The sequence below is a fragment of the Lithobates pipiens genome, unplaced genomic scaffold, assembly GCF_037356315.1.
Source record: "Lithobates pipiens isolate NorthernLeopardFrog02 unplaced genomic scaffold, aLitPip1_a1.2 Scaffold_8, whole genome shotgun sequence".
Lineage (NCBI taxonomy): Eukaryota > Metazoa > Chordata > Amphibia > Anura > Ranidae > Lithobates > Lithobates pipiens.
In genome coordinates this window covers 280,227,561-280,253,325 of record NW_027507903.1, presented here as the reverse complement: position 1 = coordinate 280,253,325, position 25,765 = coordinate 280,227,561, and the positions used below count along the sequence as shown (strand labels likewise).

Genomic DNA, 25,765 nt, shown 5'->3' with positions numbered 1-25,765 from the left:
GGGACAAGGTGCTTTGGGGGCACCCAAGCATGTTGAGGGCCCGCGGCCTGGTACGGCTCAGGAGGGGGGGGGCGCTCGCTCGCCCCCTTTCCTGGCCGGCCGGGTAGCGTGCTCGGACAAGGGTCTGTTGTGGACTTTGGGGGGCACCCCCACGCCGATTTTTTTCGGCGTTGGGGTTCCCCTTTAAGTCCATACCAGGCGGCGGGGCCCGCGACGTCTCCGTCGCGTGCTCCGCCTACCTGAATACCCGCTCGAAATGAGCGGACTTTTCTCCGGGCGGGAAAAGTCCGCTCATTTCGAAAGTACAGCGGACTGGCACACACACGGGCGGACTGTCCGCTCAAACCAAGTTTGGGCGGACAATCTTACGGAAATTCCGTAAGACTTTGTTCGTCAGACTGTCCGCTGAAAAAGTCCGCTGAAGCCCACACACGAGCGGACTGTCCGCTCAAATGTGTTTCGGCGGACTAAGTTGGGCAGACAGTCCGCCCGTGTGTACGCGGCCTAAGAGTCTGAGCAAAAGCTGCTGGCTGCTTTTGGACCCAAACGTAAGCTTGGTAGCAAAATAGTAAACACCCTTCCATTTGATACCATGCCACTGCCAGAGAGAGAGTAGAATAGGCAGAAGCTTGAAAGCGTCCGCAATGTCTGCTTTGGACAACCAGGCGCCTACGCCTACCTTAATGATAGACTGAATCGCCTGATCCACCAAAGCATATTTCAGGGAAAATTCTTCTGAAAGGGATCAAAGAGTTGAGGCTAGCCACATGAGAACAATGAGGGGCAGACAAGTCATAGATTGTGGTTTATTAGAAAATTTCCCTCTAACAAGCCCCAGGGGGTTGACCCTCCATACACAGAAAGGTGGTGACTTGAATGGCCCAATGACAAAACCCTTTTCAATTTCTGTCTGCAGCTACAAATCCACCGGTTCCGTGTCTACCGATGATGACCTAAGGTTCTGACACTTGAAACTAACCGAAGGTAAGGAGACAAACCCCGTGTGACAACCCTCAGTGAAACCCTTAACCAAAAAAACGCACAAAGAAGGAGACGGGTAGGAGGCTAAACACTCCTAAAAAAAGGCACATGCAAATAGTCATGAAGCTTTATTCTGCCTAAGGGAACAGGCCGACTTGGGATGAGCCCTGAAACACCCGGTACAGATATGCAACAACCGGCATAGACTGTAATTGCATACCCCAAGGTTGAAGTTGTTGCAGATTTGGGATTTCCCCAGAAAATGGAGAGAACGGCCTAATTTATCCAAGGGAGCCGGGTGACCTGAGGAAGGGAGAGCAACACCTAACCCTCTGGAAGTACTCGGTAGCACAGAAACCTCTGAATTTGGGCACCAGTATGCAGTGTGCGTAGATGACTGGCAAGTCACACATACTGGAGATCTGAGCCCAACAAAATGCCGGCAAAATAATTCGGTATCTACAGTGGTGTGAAAAAGTGTTTGCCCCCTTCCTCATTTCCTGTTCCTTTGCATGTTTGTCACACTTAAGTGTTTCGGAACATCAAACCAATTTAAACAATAGTCAAGGACAACACAAGTAAACACAAAATGCAATTTGTAAATGAAGGTGTTTATTATTAAATGTGAAAAAAATCCAAACCATCATGGCCCTGTGTGAAAAAGTGATTGCCCCCTAAACCTAATAACTGGTTGGGCCACCCTTAGCAGCAACAACTGCAACCAAGCGTTTGCGATAACGTGCAATGAGGCTTTTACAGCATCCTGGAGGAATTTTCGCCCACTCATCTTTTCAGAATTTTCCTAATTCAGTTACATTAGAGGGTTTTCGAGCATGGACGGCCTTTTTAAGGTCATACCACAACATCTCAATAGGATTCAGGTCAGGACTTTGGCTAGGCCACTCCAAAGTCTTCATTTTGTTTTTCTTCAGCCATTCGGTGGTGGACTTGCTGGTGTGTTTAGGATCATTGTCCTGCTGCAGAACCCAAGTTCGTTTCAGCGTGAGTACACGAACAGATGGTCGGACATTCTCCTTCAGGATCTCTTGGTAGACAGCAGAATTCATAGTTCCTTTTATCACGGCAAGTCTTCCAGGTCCTGAAGCAGCAACACAGCCCCAGACCATCACACTACCACCACCATATTTTACTGTTGGTATAATGTTCTTTTTATGAAATGCAGTGTTCCTTCTACGCCAGATATACTTGGACACACACCTTCCAAAGAGTTCCACTTTTGTCTCATCGGTCCACAGAATGTTGTCCCAAAAGTCTTGGGGATCATCAAGATGTGTTGTGGAGAAATTGAGACGAGCTTTGATGTTCTTTTTGCTCAGCAGTGGTTTTCTCCTTGGAACTCTGCCATGCAGGCCATTTTTGCCCAGTCTTTTCCTGATGGTGGAGGCATGAACGCTGACCTTAACTGAGGCAAGTGAGGCCTGCAGTTCCTTGGACGTTGTTGTGGGGTCTTTTGTGACCTCTTGGATGAGTCGTCGCTGCGCTCTTGGGGTAATTTTGGGCGGTCGGCCACTCCTGGGAAGGTTCACCACTGTTCCATGTCTTCGCCATTTGTGGATAATGGCTCTCACTGTGGTTCGCTGGATTCCCAAAGCTTTGGAAATGGCTTTATAACCCTTTCCAGACTGATAGATCTCAATTACTTTCTTTCTCAATTGTTCCTGAATTTCTTTGGGTCTCGGCATGATGTGTAGCTTTAAAGGATCTTCTGGTGGACCTTACTGTGTCAAGCAGCTCCTATTTAAGTGATGCCTTGATTGTGAACAGGTGTGGCAATAATCAGGCCTGGGTGTGGCTAGAGAAATTGAACTCAGGTGTGGACAACCACAGTTATAGTATGTTTTAACAAGGGGGGCAATCACTTTTTCACACAGGGCCATGATGGTTTGGATTTTTTTTCACCTTTAATAATAAACACCTTCATTTACAAATTGCATTTTGTGTTTACTTGTGTTGTCCTTGACTATTGTTTAAATTGGTTTGATGTTCCGAAACACTTAAGTGTGACAAACATGCAAAGGAACAGGAAATTAGGAAGGGGGCAAACACTTTTTCACACCACTGTATGTTGCTCCAAACCGTAACTATTTGGAATTAAGCAAACCGGGCCGCAGCCTTAGCGGAAAAGGACTGATGATAATCGTAAAAGTTGGATCCCCCATACTTGTGGCCTAACTCGACCATCGTATATAGGTACAGGTCCAACTCTTCCCTTCTGAGAGGATTCACAGAGCAAATGATATCTCTGTAGAGACTAAAAGCCAGGACAAACTCAGGGATGGACAACTTGCGACTAAGCCTGTAATCCCTGGTCTTCACCACCACTGAAACATCCCCGCAAGCGTAGGACCTGTTGTCCGCAACATCGTGGGCCGCTATTAAAAGGGATGCCAGGTTAACATCCTTCCCCTCCAGGATATCCCTCTTGATGTTAGCTGGGATAAAGTGTGCTGGGGTAACAGGGGGAGCACCCAAAAAATGACCTGGGCCTACCGGAACGTGCCCTGGTACTGAGGGGGTCCCGGGATCTGCTAAGGTCACAGGGCCGGCAGCCGCTGCAGGAGCTGCACTTGGCTGGCTCTCCAAAACCTCCACCCTATTGCGCAGTTCTTGACAGGACATGACCAGGGAACTTCGTGTAGTGTGGATTTGAGCCAGGGATGAAGCCACAGTCCGTAGAGTTACTTGCTCCGTCCTTGAGTCTGATGCCCGAGGGAAAAGTAACCTAAAAAGCTGGGCTTTCCGGGCTGATCCCGGATATGAAATCCCTCTGCGATGATGTTCTGCCGTCAGTCTCGAAACAGTCCAGGTTCTGAGTGATAGCGAGCTACCGGGCTCCGACCCCCTAACCGAAGACGGTGAGATGGAAGCGAAGTTCCCAATATCAGCTGCTTGCGACATGACCTGCAAAACCGAAACAATAAACAATAAAGAACTATGATAACCAACCGCATGACTTACCTGTGACCAACTGGCCACCCCCCCAAAACAAACGTAAGAAACGGGACTGAATATGCCAGTACGTCAACAACCAGGCTGAGCAACCTGAGGTGTAAAAGGCAAATAAACATAAATTCTTGCCTAATAGCCCGGAACCGTGTCAGGCCAGCGAAAGAAGTGGTAACATGTACTATGAACAAGAAAGAACGAGGAGTACATGAGTAAGATCCATGAGAGGACTTACCACCGCACAAGCCGATTGACCAACTCAATCCTCATGAACCTGAACATGTGACAGGTAACTGTAGTGGGGATGTTAACTAATGTGAAGGTGTGACGCAAAAGCCCCTGGAAAACCATAAAACTGTGAAACTGTGAAACTGACACCAGAGAGAGAAAACACATAAATGGTCCCCAGCAGCACTAGGAGAAACAAGATAACCCACATGAGAAACGTTAGCTGATAGACAATAGCAAACTGCATAGGGAATGAAAGCTTATGAAAGCGTGAAAACGTGAGCAGCATGAGAACGAGGCTGCGAGAACAATAAAACAGCGTGAAAACTAAAATTGCCTGAAGAATGTAACTTGCCCCTAAAAATATAAAATTATACAAGAATATATATCGCATGAAAAACGTATATCGCACGAGAAAAATTAAACATTGCACGAGGAAAAAATGAAAATCGCATGAGAAAATGCAACTCGCCTGAGAAACCCGTGAAACTTGCACGAGAAACCCGTGAAACTTGCACGAGAAACCCGTGAAACTAACACAAGAACCCGTGAACCATATGAGAACACGAAAACTGCATGAGAAAACGTGCTGCCTGGAAAAACTTAACTTCAAAGAAAATGTGAATTGCATGAGAAAACGTAAAATCGCACGAGAAAACGTAAATTGCATGAGAAAATGTAAATTGCCTAAGAAAACTTAATTGCATTAAAAACGTAATGGCATTAGAAAACATAAATTGCATTGGAAACGTAAATTGCATTAGAAACGTAAATTGCATTAGAAAACGTAAATTGCATGAGAAAAATGCAAATTGCATGAGAAAACTTAATTTTTCATTAAAAACGTAATTTGCATAAGAAAGCGTAAATAGCCTTAGAAAACGTAAATTGCCTTAGAAAACGTAAATTGCATGAGAAACGATAGGCTGCGTGAGAACAGATGAGGAGACTTGTCACGGAAACAAAAAAAAACAAAAAAACATGCCTGAACGTGCCCAGGAACCAAACAGTCACTGAGAACCCTGCTGCAATGTAGAAAATCACCACTACAGAAGGAAATACACACAACTGCTCAGCAACAACCTGAAGCATCAGATCTGAAACAAAAATAAGCCCCCCTGAACCGGTGTTTAAGAAAACAAATACCTACCTGAGATGGACAGGGAGAAGAAAGAAAAAAAACGCCAAGAACGCAACCTCGAGCCTCCTGTAGATATGTAGACACAAACCCACTATAGAGAGAGAGAAAAAACAAACAAACAAACAAACATGCAAACTACTTTTTTTTTTCCTTTTACACTGGTGCAATATACCCAGGACATGCCCTGAGAATATGCAAAGGCAGGGGGGGCGCAAAGAATGCCCGAACCAGCCTCGCCCCCCCCCGCTGGTCACTTGCCCGCAATAGGGCCTACAGATAGTTGGATAAATAGACAGAGAAATTAGATAAATGGACACATGGATAGATAGATAGATAGATAGATAGATAGATAGACACTGGGTAGGGGGATGGAAGGATGGATGGATAGATACTGGGTGGGAGGGAATGGATAGATGGACACTGAGTGGGATGGATGGATGGACACTGAGCAGGATGGATGGATGGACACTAAGCGAGATGGATGGATGGACACTGAGCGGGATGGATGGATGGATGGACACTGAGCGGGATGGATGGACACTGAGCGGGATGGATGGATGGACACTGAGTGGGATGGATGGATGGACACTGAGTGGGATGGATGGATGGATGGACACTGAGTGGGATGGATTTATGGGCATTGAGTGAGTGGGATAGATGGATGGATGGACAGTGAGTGAGTGAGTGGGATGGATGGATGGACAGTGAGTGGGTTGGATGGATGGACAGTGAGTGAGAGAGTGAGTGGGATGGATGGATGGACAGTGAGTGAGTGAGTGGGATGGATGGATAGACAGTGAGTGAGTGGGATGGATGGATGGACAGTGAGTGAGTGAGTGGGATGGATGGGTGGATGGACAGTGAGTGAGTGGGATGGATGGATGGATGGACAGTGAGTGAGTGGGATGTATGGATGGATGGACAGTGAGTGAGTGAGTGGGATGGATGGACAGTGAGTGAGTGGGATGGATGGATGGATGGACAGTGAGTGAGTGGGATGGATGGATGGATGGATGGACAGTGAGTGAGTGAGTGGGATGGATGGACAGTGAGTGGGATGGATGGACAGTGAGTGAGTGGGATGGATGGATGGATGGACAGTGAGTGAGTGGGATGGATGGATGGACAGTGAGTGAGTGGGATGGATGGACAGTGAGTGAGTGAGTGGGATTTCCAACTAGGTGTTTGTTGTTTTGTTTTTAACAGAGGCAAGTGAAGGAGTCCGCTCCTCCGCTCGGGCGCACTGTCTGACACAGGGAAAACCGGAAGTGACATACTAACTAGTCTCTCACTCAAAGCACAAGGCCATAGTAATCCTATGGGCGCCGGGCGGATGCAGATAGGCACTTTTCATTGCGCCACAAGGCGGGTTAAAACCCTGCAAATGAAGCGCCGCGTCTGCAATCTTGTGATTGAATTGACGTGGCGCTTCACATAGTCCACTGTGTCCGGCGCTCAAACACAGTGCACTTAAGCACTTTTTTTCATTTCATTTTTCTTTTTTTTTAAAGGGCCATTTAAGGGAAAAAAACATTTTTTTTAATTTATTTTTTATTTTTGTGACTGACTGCCTGGGGGGGGGGGGGGGGTGTGCCTGACCTGACCTCAGTTAGCCAATCAGCCCACAACACACACAGCCCCCCCCCCCCATATGAACCCTGAAACTACACACCACGAACTCTGACAAAACAAAGGGAAGCCGAGACTCCCCTTACCTGCGTCCCCTGGCGTGCCAGACCTTCATGGGGAAAAAGCACACCCCCGCCAAGACCCCAGAGAAACGAGGCACCGCACGATCTCCTCGCGGACCATAACCCAGAAATGAATACCGAGTCGTCCGAAAATGATGTTCCTAATACGAGAGCCTACGATGCACAACATGAGGAGCACTACATGAACAAGCAAGGGAGACACAGCTTACATGTTTCGCACACAAAGTGTGCTTCATCAAATTTATTATCATTTTGAATGTTAATTTTAAGGTGTTTCATTTTATCTGTGAACCTTATGATCGCCCATTTTGATCTGTTGTCTGTCTCTTTGGCTTTAGTGCAATAACCACCCAATTAAATAATTATATCAATTGAATATGATGATTCCTTTGAAGGTGGAGTTTGTTTTAGATATAAATATCTTGCCATTTCTAGTCTAAAATTAGCTACGGCTAAGGCTTCTGCCCAAATGCGCCAGATCCATAATATTTTGTCACTCTGATGTGACCAGTAAACGCACTTTATGAACTACAGTGTTGCTGGCTCTATCTATTTATTTTTGTCCTGTTTGTGTGTGAAAGGACACACTGAGCCTTGGCACCTGTGAGCAGATCTAGTTTTATGAGTGCTCCTTCCATCAAACTTTTCATAAGGGATGGCACGGATATGCTGTTCCTTCAGAGTTCATGTGCCGGTGACATCACCAGCTGCATGCAGTGTAAATATCTCCTAATCCATGTAGGTTTAGGAGATACTCACTATACCTACAGGTAAGCGTTATTATAGGAATTACTTCCACTTTAATATGTGTCTTTTATCTCTACATGGAGTTCAGCTTTAAAGATGAAGTAAACTTCCATCCTTAACTTTTACCTATAGGTATGTCTATAATAAGGCTTACCTATAGGTAGTGTAAATATCTCCTAAACATGCACTGTTTAGGAGATATTTACTGTACATGCAGCCAATGACATCACTGGCACATGCGTGCTGAAGGAACAGCCGCCCGTGCAGTTTCTTTGGAGCCCTGTGCCGCATGTGCAGGAGTGACATCATCGCGGCTCCGGCCAGTCACAGAGTCAGAGTTTGCGAACATGGAAGCAAGACGGGTGAAGATGAACGCTGTCTCCAGCGATGACATTGCATCGCTGGAAGGCTTTGTTTAGAGGTAAGTTTCACATAATGTGCTAGTATGCTAAGCATACTAGCACATTGTGCCTTTGCCTTGCAGGTTAGGGGAAAAAAAAACAAAAAACGTGCAGTGATATACAACTGCTTTAAGCATCATCTGTCCACATCAATGGGTTTCATGGTTGAAGTATATTTAAATCAAAAACCTTTTCGTTGTGGATAGAGTAGGGATTGATTTAAGCCCCTATAAGCCCCTGTACACACGGTCGGAGATTTCCACAACCAAATCCGTCGGATTTTGTCCGTCAGATTTAGTCTGACGGATTGTGTCCGAAACTGTTGCATACACACGGTCGGACTAAGTTGTCGAAAAATCCGATCTTTCAGAACGTGATGACGTAATTTCGTTACGATGGGACTAGATTCAGGCTAGTAGCCAATAGCTTTGATGTAGGAATTTGATCTGAGCATGCGTGCCACTTGGTCCGATCAAAATTCTCTACACATGATCGGATTACGTCCGACTGGCCCAGTTGGTCGGGAAATATTTCCAACATGTTGGAAAATTGGGTCCGACGGAGATTCGGACGGAATCAGTCCATTGCATACCACACACAGTCGGATTATCTGACCACACGGTCCGATAAGATGCATTCCGACGGATTCTCCGACCGTGTGTAAGCGGCATTAGAGTGTTTCACACTGATGCACTGTGGTTTTTCCTTCACTTCCTATTGTAAAACTAACAGGAAGTGATAGGAAATCTATTCAAAGGTAGTAAAATCTTTCCTACACAGTCATCACTGGAACAAGTGTCCCCAATAGAGGATTTCCTCTCCATTCCTGTTCCAGTGACAACTCAAACCTTTGGATTTTTTTATTGCTTTCAGCCCCAGCAGTGTCTTTTAAATGCAAAGCAATGTAGATGTAATGAAGACACATATCCTGTGTAAACAAGTCTTAACACAACCACCTTGAATTTTTCAAGCTTAGTCATGGGCAAAACATTGTTCATGTTATTCGAAGCTGAATAACCACAGAACTTTCTAATCATATAAATATTGCCCTTAGCTTTGCCTGGCATATATAATTAGCAAGTCGATTCTTGCTACACATCTTATGAAAATCAATACTCTTCTTAAACTGAATAAAACAACATTAAATAAGCAGTAATGTGCTGTAAAATTGAACATTAACTCTGCATCAACAGCTTCTGCATTCTTATCAGCTTCAATATTAAATTAAAATTGAGTAGAAAGCTGTTTTTAATTTTATAAGCAGAAATTGTGAGCTGTAAACTTAGCAACAGATGGTGAGTTGATAGCATTCAACTTTGTTTTATGGCAGTTTACCATGAGACATTGAATAAATGTTCTGGCTTGTTTTTCTGGGAAAATCTTGGCTGTACTTACATATCATAATAGATAATAGTCTTAATCTTACTTAGCCTGCTCAGTCCCTTTATACTGTCCCTATTTACTAGCATGTGCAAGTCACATTTTCCTTCAAAATCTTCTATCTGGACATTTAAGTCCTCATGCACACTGGACGTTTTTTGACGTTTTTACAGCAGCTGTGTTTAGTTGTAGATGTTTTTTTCTACAGTCATTAAACTTTTGTTATGCCATGTATCCATGCACACATAGACTGTTATCAGCAGTTTTGGGCAGTGGTGTTTTTGAGCTGTAAAAAAAAAAACAAGACTAGTGGGTTCTGAGAGACGTTTTTCAGCTGTAAAAACGCTGTAACGCTGATAAACGCTGATAAACGCTGATAAACGCTAATAAACGCTCAAAAACATCACTCACCAGCATTTAACGTTTTTGATCCATTGAAAAAATAAATAAAAAACATTTTTCTTCAAAAAAAAACTCCTAAAAGTGGGAAAACGCTAAAAAATGCAAATAAACGCTAAAAAAAACTTTGAAAAAAACACTGCAAAGCTACTGACGTTTTTAGAACATTATTTTAATGTCCAGTGTGCATGAGGCCTTGGGGGAGATTTACTAAAACTGATGCACACAGAATCTGGTGCAGCTGGTCATAGTGACTAGTCAGCTTATAGGTTTACTGTCAAGCTTAATGAGGTAGTAAACTGCTGCAGAACTACAAAAAAAACAAACACCTGAAAGACAATGGCATAATGAAATACTGTACTTACAACAAAGGACGGAAGGGAGGAATCAAAAAGAAAACACCACATCCCAATTTATAAAATGAAAGAAAACATTAGGGGACTGGAGGTAACAAACCTCGGGACTTTAAAGGCGTTATATAGGTTGTTTAGAAAATATCAATTTACCAACAATATTGGATAAAACATATACATTTTATTACAATTGTTTAAAAAACATGAGACAGACTCGAATTTAAAAAATTTTTAAATATTTCACTGAGACAAAATACATAGATAATACCACTTTCTCAACATGTTTCGCTCGGAGGAGCTTCTTCAGGAGACTTAGGGTGTAGAATCTATCTAATATGCTATAAATCACAAAAGATTTGAATAAACGCTCATGTTATAAATATAAAAAATTTATAAACATGGCATACATGAATTGTTTAAGCATGAGATATCAAAATATATCAAAAGATATCAAATTTAGGGTATAAAGAAAATATATATTCTCAATAGAGACTATAAAGCTACAGAAAAAAAACAAAAAAACCTTAAATAAATGAACCTTACCCAAATCTGTCTCCGGTATACAAGTGACTCATGGTTGAAGATCAAAAAATATATATATATATATATATATATATATATATATATATATATATATATATATATATATATATATATATATATATATATATATATATATATATATATATATATATATATATATATATATATATATATGTAGGTATCATTTGTGCAACCCAAAGCCAGCCTCTTCACATCGGATCCCCTCAAGGTTTGCAGAGAAGGACAAAGATTGTCATTTGGGAAGTTTTTTCTGTTTAGAAAAAAACACACAGAAAAGTATAAAGAAAATAGAAAAAATAGAAAATATGTTGTATGTAAATGAGTTAAATCAATGAGAATCAAATCTAATTGTCTTAGGGAAAGGAATGAATTACCTTCAATCAGTCACTGCAATAGAATCAATTTTGTCCTCGAGTTACATCCACAGTGATAACTGGAGTGATTCACTGCTGATAGGGATGTAGAAAAGTAGGGAGAGGAATGAAAGGCTAAGCATTTGGTCAGTACGACCCCAAATTCAATAGAGCGGGGCCAAAAAAGGACCATAAGCTGAAACTCTCCAAGTAGAGGAGCCTAAAAAATAATAATGAACAACAAAAGTAGGAATCTAACAAATAAGACAGATTTAAAAAATGTCCATCCCAGACGCGCAAAAGCATTGCTGAGCATAAGGTTGAGTAAGGTACAGTGAAAGTTCTTACCAGTGATGAGATAGGCTTGAGGTTAGAGGTTGGCAAGGAGAGGGTGTCAACTCCTACCTCACTCTCGGTATGACCGTCAGAAAGTGATGGGGAAAATCCCCGTTTTGTCTGTTTCTCCGGCGCAATGGTGTCTGATGTCATCGCCACGTTGTGGATGTAAAAGAGTACCGTTGTGCATGCGCCGAGGTTAAAATGGTAGCGCAATAGATGGCACAGATTACGTACACTCCATGGCGGCCATCTTAAAAAATCCCACAGAGAATGGAATGCGAGACGTAGGCTTTGGCTTGAACAAATGATACCTACATATATATATATTTTTTGATCTTCAACCATGAGTCACTTGCATACCTGAGACAGTTTTGGGTAAGGTTCATTTCTTTAAGTTTTGGGGGGGGGGGGGGGGGTTTCTGTAGCTTTATAGTCACTATTGAGAATATATATTTTCTTTAGGCTTTAAATTTGATATCTTTTAATATATTTTGGTATTGCATGTTTAAACAATTCATGTATGCCATTTTTTATGGATTTATTATATTTATAACATGAGCGTTTATTCAAATCGTTGGTGATTTATAGCATATTAGATGCCACACGCTAAGTCTCCTGAAGAAGCTCAGCCAAGCGAAACATGTTGAGAAAGTGGTATTAGCTATGCATTTTGCCTCAGTGAAATATTTGAATTTTTTTTAATTCGATTCTGTCTCATGTTTTTTAAACATTTGTAATAACATTTATATGTTTTATCCAATATTGTTGGACATTTTCTAAACAACCTATATAGCACCTTTAAAGTCCAGAGGTTTGTTACCTCTAGTCCCCTAATGTTTTCATTCGAACTACTGTACTTAGTCTAGAGTGAAGCCCTTCCAGTGGCACACTGTCACTGCTGAAAGGGCTGACATTCCGGGCTCATGGGCTCCATTGCTGTGAGTGGTCGGAGCCACGATGACGTCACTCCTGTGCATGTGTGCGGGAGCCCTTAGTTGTGGCAAAAAGCACTGAATGTCCCGCACACTATGCCGGACCTTTAGAGCTCATGCGCGGGTGATGTCAGCAGCTGCATCCAGGGTGAAAATCTCACCCTGGATATAGCCGCTTTTCATTTTACCTACATATAAGCCTTATTATATGCTTACCTGTAGGTAAAAATCAAACAGTTGGCTTTACTACTGCTTTAATTTAACAAACTGAAGTTAGAAGCTAATTGGTTACTATGCACAGCTGCACCAAATTCTGTGAGGACCAGTTTTTGTAAAGCTCCATTCATGCTTGTACGATTCCAAAGTTGTGCAGACTTTGGAGTGCAACTTTGGTGCACTTTAATGCAACCTTGACGCAACTTTTGATGGGTGCAACTTGTATACGGCTTTGGCTTTGACCAGTGATAATGGACAACCGTTGCATTGTATAGCATTCAGATATGTCTTTAATGCAACTTTTGAAAGTTACTATTGATGTCCAGGGGCCTGAATTTGCATTAAAGTTGGACCTTGGACCTTTAAGTCGCACATATATGAATGGTTATCATTGGAAAACATGGGGAACAACTTTGTTGTCCAAAGTTGCATGACAAGTCGCACATGTGTGAATGGAGCCTTATGCCTCGTACACAGGATCAGATAATTGTACAACTAATCCTTTGCATTTTGTTGCATAGTATTAATATTGAATTCAACAGTGCATTTTGCGCTCTACGAAATGTACAATTTTTTTTTTGTACAATTCTGGAAAACCTTCCAGTTTGCGTAGCTACGTATTGTAAATGATGTCAAATACATCTGACCCCTGTCTGCCATGCCTTTTGGCTATTTCCATTCATATTGTTCTCCCATCTCGTTCTGCGTTATTTTCGTGTTTCCGGTCATGCCTGTTGTTAGTCTATAGATTTTTAGCGGATGCATACTGTACTGATTAAACGATTGTCGTTCACTGGACTATCTTCAGAGCATAGTTTTCATGTTTGTCCCTTTGAAAATTGTTGGAGGAACTGTTGTGATCGGCTGTCAAAAGCTGTGTATTAATAATCAGACTATCGTGCGATCAATCCGAAAGCCGATTATCTGATCGTGTGTACGAGGTATAAATCTCTCCCATATTCTCACTGAATGAAAGTCCTTTAGAGTGCTCTGTCAATGAGCCTACATGTATATGGGATTCTTTACTGTCTTTAAGCCAGAAACTTGGGGGAGGAAATTGTAGTGAACATTTTGGCAAGGTGGCAATGTTGTCTTTGCTATCTCTGGAATTTTCTGATCATAGTTCTAGATTTATGATCATAGTTCTTCTTTGTTGTTGGTTCAGGACAGACCATTTTGCCACCAGAAACACTATGTCCAGGTTACATGTTTTTCTGTCTACAACTGTTTTCCTTGTAAGGGGCATTTAAGCAGAACAATTCTGTTGCATTGCAAGACAAGAAGCAAACACTGTGGGCTACAGAATTACGATTAAAGATATGATTATTTTTCCCCCTATAGGTTAAAAACCTCTTTGATGAACTGGATGTTCCATATTTGGCAGTGGAAATAGACAAAACAGGTAAGACGTAAGCTTGCAAGCCTGCAGGGTAGATCATCTTAACCCAGAAAATCATGTTTTAGGTTGTCTGTCCTTAAGTAACCTACAATAATTCAGTTATTAAGAAGATGTCAGTGTTTTTACAACCTTTGTGCATTATACACATAAAATTTAATAAAGTCTAATAAAGAACAATAATACTGCACTCACAATGAAGCAGAAGTGAATAAGCCTGTCATGAGCCTGGGGAGAGACATATTCACTTCTCCTTTATTATGAATTCTTTATTAAATACTATCTGTTTTAATGCATAAAAGTAGTTGTGTCTTATTGCTGTCTCTTTTCCTAATTCAGTTCAAAGACCATCGCTGTCCTGTTACAAAAGGTGCTGCATGACTAGTGCATCAAAAGACTTACCTTTACTTTTAAACAAGTAATCCCTTTGGGAACCCTAAAGAGCATTTATTTTTATTTTTTTATTTAACCTGAACCTTCCTCTGGAGTTGGCTTTTGCTATGTCATAATAAAAGATGTCTTCACAGAAAACTGAAAATCCTATATTTTGTGGAGTGTAGGTGAATTTAATAATAATATGTATTATTAGTAAGTTCAAAGACTATTCCATTTGTATTTTGTAATATATACTCAATGGTTAGTATTCCTTTTACTGTCAGTAAAGACTCCTAAATGCCCTACTAATTTCTCACCTGTAGATTCATAAGTTTACAAAAAGCAAGTAGCAGAAGAAGCAAGGCCCTATTGCACCATTGCTGACTTCAGGTGCCAACAAAATCATGTTATACAGAAAATCAGATAATTTTTTTCAGTAATGGCTAATGAAAGCCTCTGAAATAGATTACACAGATATAAAAAAAATATCTATCATAAGATAATATAAAGCTCAATGCCAATAAGAGAAAGAAAAAGATGCTGAAAAGGTGTTTAATTATAAACCAGGATAAGTCTGGGTAGCAGTGTTCATAACATGACTTCTGTTAAAGAAAGTGTAAGCCAGCATTCTGATCACCGCCAAACCAATTGCAGTGTCCCCTGACCAGTGTATGACAGCAGCAGTGTTCCTGATGCCCGCCACACCAGTACCAGTGTTATTAGTGTTAAACAAAAGCAAAAAACTGCAAAATGCCAAAGGGGCTCAGCACACAGGGCTCAATTCAGTGAGACCAAAGTATATTAACTTCCTTGGTGGTAATCCTGAGTGTGGCTCGAGGTGAATTTTCATTACCAAAAGCAGTAACCCGGAGCCAAACTCGGGGTTGAATCGCAGGATCCAGGCAAAGTTACTTACCTTGGATCCTGCAATGTCTCCCCGCTGTGTGTGCTAGCTGTGTCTTCCGCTCGATCTATCACGATCTATCACAATGCCGGACTCCGTTCCCTGCGAGCGTCACGCCACAGATTACATGACTATATCAAATTATTTCACCTCCTTTTTGTCCCTAATGCTTTGACCAGTGCCCTGCATGTAGTTTTATATTATATATACTGTTCTTTCTGCCTGGAAACTTGAGATTGTCCATAGCAACGAAAAAGTGTCCCTTTACGTCAAAATCGGTTTTGGACCAGCTAGGAAATGGCGATAATGAATTAGAATCACTTGCAGAATTGAAAGATAGTGATTTGTGGGGAAATTCGTCATCAAACACTGAAAGTAATGACAGTGACAATTCTGCAACTGAGCAAATTTCTGTGTTTTTGTTTTGATTACATTAGTAAATATATTTTATTAGTATTATATTATTATTTGTTATAATTATTTCTAGTTATTTATTATATTATAGTTTATGATTTTGTTTTTCTAAACTTTATCGTACCAGGGATGTCTACTAGACTCTTGTTTGGACATATTTAAGTGAGTTGTTCCTAAGAATTACAGGCCTACAATATAAGACGTCAAATTTCAATGCAAAACATTGTACAACTTTGAGCATTAAAAATTTGACATAATCATACCGCCAGGGAGGTTAAACACACAGTAACCTAAAATATGTGATATACAGTATTCAACATTTATATAAAAAGCCAATGCATGCTAATATACAACCAATATATGCCTATATATATATATATATATATACAATATCTCACAAAAGTGATTACACCCCTGACATTTTTGTAAATATTTTACCTTTTCATGTGACAACACTGAAGAAATGACACTTTGCTACAATGTAAAGTAGTGAGTTTATAGCTTGTATAACTGTGTAAAGTTGCTGTCCTCTCAAAATAACTCAACACACAGCCATTATTGTCTAAACCGCTGGCAACAAAAGTGAGTACACCCCTAAGTGAAAATGTGCAAATTGGACCCAGTTAGCCATTTTGCCTCCCTGGTGTCATGTGACTCGTTAGTGTTACAAGGTCTCAGGTGTGAATAAGGAAGCAGGTGTGTTAAATTTGGTGTTATCGCTCTCACTCTCTCATACTGGTCACTGGAAGTTCAACATGGCACCTCATGGCAAAGAACTCTCTGAGGATCTGAAAAAAAAGAATTGTCGCTCTACATAAAGGTGACCTAGGCTATAAGAAGATTGCCAAGACCCTGAAACTGAGCTGTAGCACAGTGGCCAAGACCATACAGTGGTTTAACAGGACAGGTTTCACTCAGAACAGGCCTCGCCATGGTCGACCAAAGAAGATGAGTGCATGGGCTCAGCGTCATATCCAGAGGTTGTCTTTGGGAAATAGATGTATGATTGCTGCCAGCATTGCTACAGAGGTTGAAGGGGTGAGGGATCAGCCTGTCAGTGATCAGACCATATGCATCAAGCATCAAATTTGTCTGCATGGCTGTCATCCCAGAAGGAAGCCTCGTCTAGAGATGATGCACAAGAAAGCCCGCAAACAGTATGCTGAAGACAAGTGGACTAAGGACATGGATTACTGGAGCCATGTCCTGTGGTCTGACCAAGATAAACTTATTTTGTTCAGATGGTCAAGCGTGTGTGGGAACAACCAGGTGATGAGTACAAAGACAAGTGTGTCTTGCCTACAGTCAACCATGGTGGTGGGAGTGTCATGGTCTGGGGCTGCATGAGTGCTGCTGACATTGGGGAGCTACAGTTCCTTGTGGGAACCATGAATGCCACCATGTACTGTGACATACTGAAGCAGGGCATGATCTACTCCCTTCGGAGACTGGGTCCCAGGGCAGTATTCCAACATAATAACGACCCCAAACACCCCTCCAAGATGACCTCCTTGCTAAAGAAGTTGAGTGTAAAGGTGATGGACTGGCCAAGCATGTCTCCAGACCTAAACCCTATTGAGCATCTGTGGGGCATCCTCAAATGAAAGGTGCAGGAGCGGAAGGTCTCTAACATCCACCAGCTCCGTGATGTTGTCATGAAGGAGGGGAAGAGGACTCCGGCGGCAGCCTGGGAAGCTCTGGTAAACTACATGCTCAAGAGGTTTAAGGCAGTGCTGGAAAATAATGGTGGCCACACAAACTATTGACACTTTGGGCCAAATTTGCACATTTTCATTTTGTTGCCAGTGATTCAGACATTAATAGCTGCTTGCTGAGTTATTTTTCAGGGACAGCAAATTTACACTGTTATACAAGCTATATGTCAGGTCACCTAGAGCCCAGGTGACAGGTGCACACCGTAGGGTTGGGGATGCACCGCAAGGCTGTGGACCCTACGGCTGACGGCTGCAGACGGGGGACAGATCCCACTGGGGTAAGAGCGTAAGATTCCCCGGGGCGCGGAGTCTAAGAGCCAGCTGGTGTTCACCAGAGCTTCGAGTGGTGAAGATGGTCTTGGCTGCAACTGGCTCCAGGTCGCGACCCCCCAGGGTCCCCCAGCTCACACCCACAGTAGGTAACAGGAGGATAGGGATGGTGAGGAACAAAGCCAAGGTCGGGGCCACAAGCAGAACAGAATAGTCGGGTACACGCCAATAGGTCAGGGTCACAGGCAAGCAGGGATGGTCAGAACACGCCAAGGTCGGTAACGGAAATCAGAAGCAGAGCACACGACAGGAAACAGGAAGCTAATACACAAAGGTTGATCAGCAGGATAGGCTAGCAGTGCAAAGGTTAATATAGTGTAGTCTGACAGGGGCTAGGGTGGAGCCATTCCAGAGGAAGGAAATAAAAGCAGTCAGGTGAAGCTCGGCTGGTCTCTAGAAATGAACACATGCAGACAGGTAAGGAGAACAACTCTAATGCATAACCATGACAGTACCCCCCCTCTTACGAGGCCTCCCCCTCCCCCGCCTGGGACCAGGTTTAGAGGGGAACTTCAAATGAAACTTCCTCAACAGACGAGGTGCAAAGACCTCGGAAGCCGAAATCCACGACCTCTCCTCAGGACCAAAACCTTTCCAGTGCACGAGGTACTGGAGAATGCCTCTACAGAGTCGGGAATCCAAAATTTGGCTAACCTCGTACTCCTGATCATCCTCAGAGACCGGTGCTATGGTAGGGGAGGGACGAGAGAACTTATTGAGGACTAACGGCTTTAGAAGGGCAACATGGAAGGAGTTAGAGATTTTGAGGCTTTTGGGAATCTGGAGCTTGAAACAAACCGGATTCAGTTTAGAAATTATGGTGTATGGACCAATGAATCTTGGGGCAAATTTGAGGGAAGGAACCCAGAGTTTGATGTTCCTGGTGGAGAGCCAGACTTTGTCTCCTGGCTGAAAAGAGGGTGGCTTACGCCTGCGACGGTCAGCAAAACTCTTGAATTTGTTGGCAGCTTTCTGGAGGGAATCATGAACGTCAGCCCACATGGAATTGAATGATTCCTGAACAGTAGCCAAAGCTGGAATGTCAGAAGAACAAATCATAGGAAGGGGAAGCTGAGGATGTCTTCCATAAACAGTGAGGAAGGGTGTTTTCATCATCATGATGGGCAGAGACCAAGGTACGGAGAAAGACCTCTAACTCCTGATTAACTCTCTCAGTCTGGCCATTGGATTGGGGATGATAAGAAGAGGTAAAATCCAAGGTAATGTCGAGGGATTTGCAAAAGGCTCCCCAAAAACGAGAAGTAAATTGCACACCCCTGTCCGAGACGACATGCGAAGGAACACCATGAAGGCGGAAAATCTCTCGTACAAAAATGGGAACCAAGGCAGGGGCAGAAGGGAGACCAGGAAGAGGAACAAAATGAGCCATCTTGGAGAACCGATCGATTACTACCCAAATGGCCGTATTATTCTCCGATAGTGGAAGATCAGTGATAAAATCCATGGCGATATGAGACCAGGGCTCCTTAGGAATGGGCAAGGGCATGAGAAGACCAGCAGGGGCTTGAGTGGAAGATTTAGACTGAGCACAGACGTGACAAGCCTTAACATAGTCTTTAACATCCGAGCGGAGATTAGGCCACCAGTAGTGACGACTGATAAGCAGGAAGGATCGGAGGAACCCAGCATGACCTGCCATCTTGGAATCATGTCCCCAACGAAGGATCTTGGTTCTTAGCTCCGTGGGAACAAAGGTCTTACTAGGAGGAATCTTTGATTCCAGGGTGGTAGAATGGGCAACAATGCAAGAGGTAGGAATGATCGGCTCAGGATCAGGGTTGGACTCCTCGTCCAAGGTGTCAAATGACCTAGAGAGCGCATCAGCTCGACCGTTGCAGGAACCAGGTTTGTACGTAATCGTGAATTTAAAACGAGAAAAGAAGAGACTCCACCTGGCCTGTCTGGGGTTCAGACGTTTAGCATTCTGTAGGTACTGTAGATTCTTATGATCAGTAAAGATCGTTATGGAGTGAGGGGAACCTTCCAAGAGATGACGCCACTCCTCCAACGCCAATTTAATTGCGAGAAGTTCCCGATCACCAATGGCATAATTTCTCTCTGCCTGAGAAATTTTTTTGGAGAAGAACGCACATGGTTGACGTTTCTTCTCAAAGTCCTGAAGAAGCACAGCTCCCACCCCCATCGAAGAAGCGTCTACTTCAATAAAAAATGGGTCTTCAGGATTTGGTCTCCTCAAGAGGGGTCCAGAGACAAAGGCCTGTTTCAGATCGTGAAACGCAGAGACAGCCTCGGAAGACCAGTCTTTGGCATTAGCACCCTTCTTGGTCAAAGCGATAATAGGCGCAGCAATGGAAGAGTAATTCCTTATGAACTGCCTATAATAATTTGTGAAGCCAAGGAAGCGCTGTGTGGCCTTGAGGCTAGCAGGAAGGGGCCAGTTGGTAATGGCAGAGACCTTTCCGGGATCCATGCGAAGACCCTCACTAGAAACAAAACATCCCAGAAACAGGACCTCGGAACATTCAAAGGAACATTTCTCCATCTTGGCATAGAGATTGTTCTCTCTAAGGCGCTGAAGTACGGTGCGTACATGGTTTCTGTGAGCAGGCAGATTTTGGGAAAAGATGAGAATGTCATCCAGATAGATGACAACAAACTGGTACAGTAGATCCCTGAATATTTCGTTGACAAAGTTCTGGAACACAGCTGGAGCATTACACAAACCAAAAGGCATAACCAAGTACTCGTAATGCCCGTCCCTAGTGTTAAATGCGGTCTTCCATTCGTCACCTTCTCGTATTCGAATGAGATTGTATGCACCTCTGAGATCCAATTTAGTGAAAATGGAAGTCCCCTTCAACCTGTCGAATAGCTCAGATATTAGAGGTAAGGGGTAACGGTTTTTAATAGTCACAGCGTTTAAACCTCTATAGTCAATGCAGGGCCTGAGGGTGCCATCCTTTTTGGCAACGAAAAAGAACCCTGCTCCTGCAGGCGATGAGGATTTCCGGATGAAACCTCTCTCCAAATTCTCAGCGACATACTCAGACATGGCTTGGGTCTCTGGAATGGATAAAGGGTAGGTACGACCCCTGGGCACGGTTGCTCCAGGGACAAGGTCAATAGCACAGTCAAAAGATCTGTGAGGAGGAAGTACCTCAGCAGACTTCTTACAGAACACATCCCGGAAATCGCTATAAGCCGCAGGAAGATCGGACGAGACAGATGTGGTAGCAATGGGAAGTTTCCTCTTGGGGGTCACCTTGGAAAGACAAGACGAGAAACACGAAGGACCCCAGGCCAGGATCTGCCCAGATACCCAGTCCACATGTGGCGAGTGGAGCTGCAGCCAAGGAAGACCCAATACAATGGGGGTAGAGGCCTTGGGTAGGATGAGGAAGGAGATCCACTCCTGGTGGAGTATCCCTACCGACATCCTAATAGGTAGCGTCTGGAAACGGATAGGGCCCCCTGGGAGCACAGTGCCATCAATTGCCGAGACTACTAGTGGAGTAGCGAGGGGAGAAAGGGTAAGCTTCATAGAAGAGGCAGTTCTCCAGTCCATAAAATTGCCGGCAGCCCCGGAGTCCAGATATGCTAGGACTGATTGGGGAGAAGTGCCTACATGGAGGAACACCGGAAGAAGGAGACGAGAAGGTGATGTTTCTGGGTCCAATACTCCACCTTCCAAATGTATTAGACCCGATCGTTTCCCGGACGGAGCGAGCAGAAGTCACGAAAATGACCCTTTCCCCCACAATAAAGACACAAGCCCAGAGTTCTGCATCTAGCACGTTCTTCGGGGGTTAGTCTGGTCCGGCCCAGCTGCATGGGCTCCTCAGCAGACGGAGAATGCTCCACAGGGCGACGGGGAAAAAGCTCAGGCTGACTAGAACCTGGGGGGTGCTGGCGTCTTTTTTCTAAGGACCTCTCCTGGAAGCGAATGTCAATTTGATTACATAAGGAAATGACTTCGTCTAGACCGGCGGGGATAGCTCTTCCTGCTAATTCGTCCTTCACTCGGTCTGAGAGGCCATGTAAAAAGGTTGCGACCAGGACCTCATTGTTCCAGCTCAATTCCGCTGTAAGGATACGGAACTGAAGTGCATATTGGCCCACTGAACCAGATTCTTGGCGAAGGCGTAAAAGGGCACTAGCCACAGAAGAAACCCGAGCTGGCTCCTCAAAGATGTTACGAAAGAGCTTCAAGAAGTCGGACAGGCTGGAAACCACTGGATCATTTTTCTCCCACAGGGGCCAGCCCAGGCTAAAGCTTCACCGGAGAGGAGGGAAATGATATAGGCTACCTTTGCCCGATCGGATAGAAAGTTTTGAGGCTGGAGCTCAAAATGAATGGTGCATTGGCTGAGGAAGCCCCTGCAGGCCTTGGAGTCCCCAGAGAAACGGGACGGAGCAGGCAGTACTAATGAATGCGTGGATGCGACTGGTGCGATGAGGCTGCGGGTTCGGGGTTCCCAAGGAAGCCTGTAGCTGCTCGAAGCGAGAAGCCAGATCCTGGAGGAATCGCATCACCTGAGTCTGATTAGATTCCTGGGTCTCGAGTCTCCGCACTATGCCCTGCAATGGATCGACTGCAGGGAGCGGCACGTCAGCCGGGTCCATGGCTGATCAAACTGTCAGGTCACCTAGAGCCCAGGTGACAGGTGCACACCGTAGGGTTGGGGATGCACCGCAAGGCTGTGGACCCTACGGCTGACGGCTGCAGACGGGGGACAGATCCCACTGGGATAAGAGCGTAAGATTCCCCGGGGCGCGGAGTCTAAGAGCCAGCTGGTGTTCACCAGAGCTTCGAGTGGTGAAGATGGTCTTGGCTGCAACTGGCTCCAGGTCGCAACCCCCAGGGTCCCCCAGCTCACACCCACAGTAGGTAACAGGAGGATAGGGATGGTGAGGGACAAAGCCAAGGTCGGGGCCACAAGCAGAACAGAATAGTCGGGTACACGCCAATAGGTCAGGGTCACAGGCAAGCAGGGATGGTCAGAACACGCCAAGGTCGGTAACGGAAATCAGAAGCAGAGCACACGACAGGAAACAGGAAGCTAATACACAAAGGTTGATCAGCAGGATAGGCTAGCAGTGCAAAGGTTAATATAGTGTAGTCTGATAGGGGCTAGGGTGGAGCCATTCCAGAGGAAGGAAATAAAAGCAGTCAGGTGAAGCTCGGTTGGTCTCTAGAAATGAACACATGCAGACAGGTAAGGAGAACAACTCTAATGCATAACCATGACACTATACTGTACACTCACTACTTTACATTGTAGCAAAGTGTCAGTTCTTCAATGTTGTCACATGAAAAGACATACATTTTTTTTTTTAAAGTGAGGAGTGTACTCAATTTTGTGAGCTAGTGTGTGTGTGTGTGTGTATATATATATGTATATACATACATATATATATATATATATATACATATATATATATATATATATACATATATATATATATATATATATATATATATATATATATATATATATATATGTCTGGTAAACAAAGCAGAGGGGGGGCGTGTCCAAGATGGTGGAGTGAGAAGACGTGTGCCAGAGAGCTCTGCTGCCCTTTTTATCCTGTAACCTGCTAAACCGTTTGGATTGCTGTACTTTTTGGTGGTTGGGGTCGGTGAATGCCTTCCAGACTCCCAGGGCGCGGAAAAGGGGGTAAGAGACTGAAATTTCCCCCTGATATTCCTCTGGAGACCGGACCGGTTCCCTCTGGGCCTAACGACCGGCCGCCTCGCTGTAACATGGCGTCTCAGACAGACGCGCGAGGGGACGCTGCTGCATCAGCCCCGGGCATCCCTGAAGTCATGGCTGCGATAGCTGCGTGTCAGACGGCCGTTACGTCCTGCCAGGCGGCCCTGACTAATAAGATTGAGGAGGTACAGATGGACGTGGGCCTTCTCCGGCAGGACCTGGATAAAGTCCGCTCCCGAGTGTCGGAGGCTGAGCACAGAGTGGGACTGGTGGAAGATGCGGCGGGGCAAAATACCATCGCCATCCGTTCCCTGCACGCTAGAGTTAAACTGCTGGAGCACCGAGCCGAGGATTCTGAGAACAGATGCCGCCGGAATAATGTGCGCATTGTGGGTCTGGTGGAAGGCGCGGAGGGCCCGAATCCGGCTGTATTTGCGGAGGAGATGCTCCGTTCCCTGCTCCCTGCGGCTCGGTTGTCTCCTTACTTTACGGTGGAGAGGGCCCACAGGCTGCCGCCGCAGCCCGGTCCGCAGGGGTCCCCTCCCCGTACGTTCATCCTACGCCTGCTAAATTTCCGGGACCGAGATGAGCTGCTTCGGGCGGCTAGGGCGGCGGGGGAGCTGACCTACCAGAATAACCGGCTGATGCTGTTCCCGGATTTCTCCCTGGAGACGCAGAAGCTCCGCCGCTCCTTTGATGCTGTGAAGGCGGCTCTTCGGGCGAAGGGCATCAAGTACAGCGTACTCTTCCCTGCCAAGCTCCGGGTGATTGATGGGGAAACTACCAGGTTTTTCCTGTCCCCTAAGGAGGCGGCCGCGTGGATTGAAACTATCCCCCCACGGGGATGAAGATGTACCGAACACCTGAACCAAGTTACCTTGTCTATTAGGCTGCTGGACTGTGAGTACTGGTTGGATTGACCCGTGCAGTGGGGTGGTTAGGTGCCTTTGGACTTGTGGGGGGGACTCTATTGGGACTTGCTTTGGACGCCTGGCATGTGGGAGGGGGGAATTGTGGGGCTCGCGCTGGCTCCGTTGCAGATGCTGTTTTCCCCCCTAGATTAACACTTGGGGAACTACATCTTGTCCAGCACCTGGGGAAGCTTGGTTGTCCCAAGCGAGCACTGCAGCCCAAGGAGACCCAGCTTTATATCAAGCCGGTGGAGTGTTCCGTGCAGACCCTAGCTATTTATATGGTCCAGATAGCTGCGGTTGGGCAGACTTACATCGGAGTGACCAACTGTCACACTGTATACATGGAAGAGGAGAAGGGGGTGCTGGAGCGTTTTGCTGGTGTCTTCACTATGATGAATCCCCTGACCTTCAAAGGAACCTTTCAGGCTACAGTTCCATAAGCTGAGGGTTGTTTCATCTGCCTCCCCTGCACTTTCGGTCCGTTTATGCCCGCTGCTTTCCAGGACAGTGATGGTTCTCCAGTACATTTCTGCGAAGCACAAGGTACTTTAAGTTTGCACCCCTGGCCTCGGTCGGGTGATCTTCTTGACACGGTTTAAAATTTCAGGCAGCATCTCATGGAATTGATGCTGTTTTACACAGACATGAGGGCAGCACAGATTGAGTGACTCTAACTGTTGCAGCTGATGAGGCGTTGCACGTTGCTGCCTCTTGAGAACACGCACGCCTCCTGCTATTAGTTGCCTTCGGGCCGGTTTTTAGGGAAACATGCAGACTTACCTTGGGTGGGCTCTGCGGGGTGGGGGAGGGGGGGGGAAGTTGGCCGTTGCTAACTGGGGTTTGCCCACTCTGTGGGTGTTGGTTTGTTATGTTCTGATTTATTTTCTTATGTTTTGTTGTTCTGTTCCTTTAAGGCATGCTCAAATATCCAATATGGGTGACTGTGGGACGGGGGGGAGGCGGTGGGGGTGGCTCAGTGCTGCTTGGTTGGAGGGGGCGCTGGCACTGTCTGCCGCTGCACCTGTCCGGTCCTGTGTGCCTCATTCTATTTTACTGGTACAATGGCCAAGGTTTCTATGATCTCCTGGAATGTACGGGGGCTGAACTCTGCCCAAAAGAGGACGCTGGTTTTTAACTACCTTAAAAAATACTCCCCACAAGTCTGTGTATTACAGGAGACTCATCTGTTGGGTTCTCGGATTCTGGGTTTAAAAAGGGCCTGGGTTGGCTCGCACTACCACTCCACGCAGTCTACTTACTCTAGGGGGGTCAGTATACTGATACACAAGCAGCTGCCTTTCCAGCTCT

The 25,765-nt window shown here is 44.8% G+C and overlaps 1 protein-coding gene across 1 annotated transcript in view; it reads left to right on the top strand.

Moving 5' to 3' along the window:
* Nucleotides 1–25,765, top strand: part of TXNRD1 (thioredoxin reductase 1) — a 154,387-nt gene that overhangs the window by 61,935 nt on the left and 66,687 nt on the right. Inside the window, exon 3 of the mRNA XM_077472116.1 lies at nt 14,055–14,115. Coding sequence (XP_077328242.1) covers nt 14,055–14,115 — 61 coding nt within the window. The remainder of the gene's footprint in view (nt 1–14,054; nt 14,116–25,765) is intronic.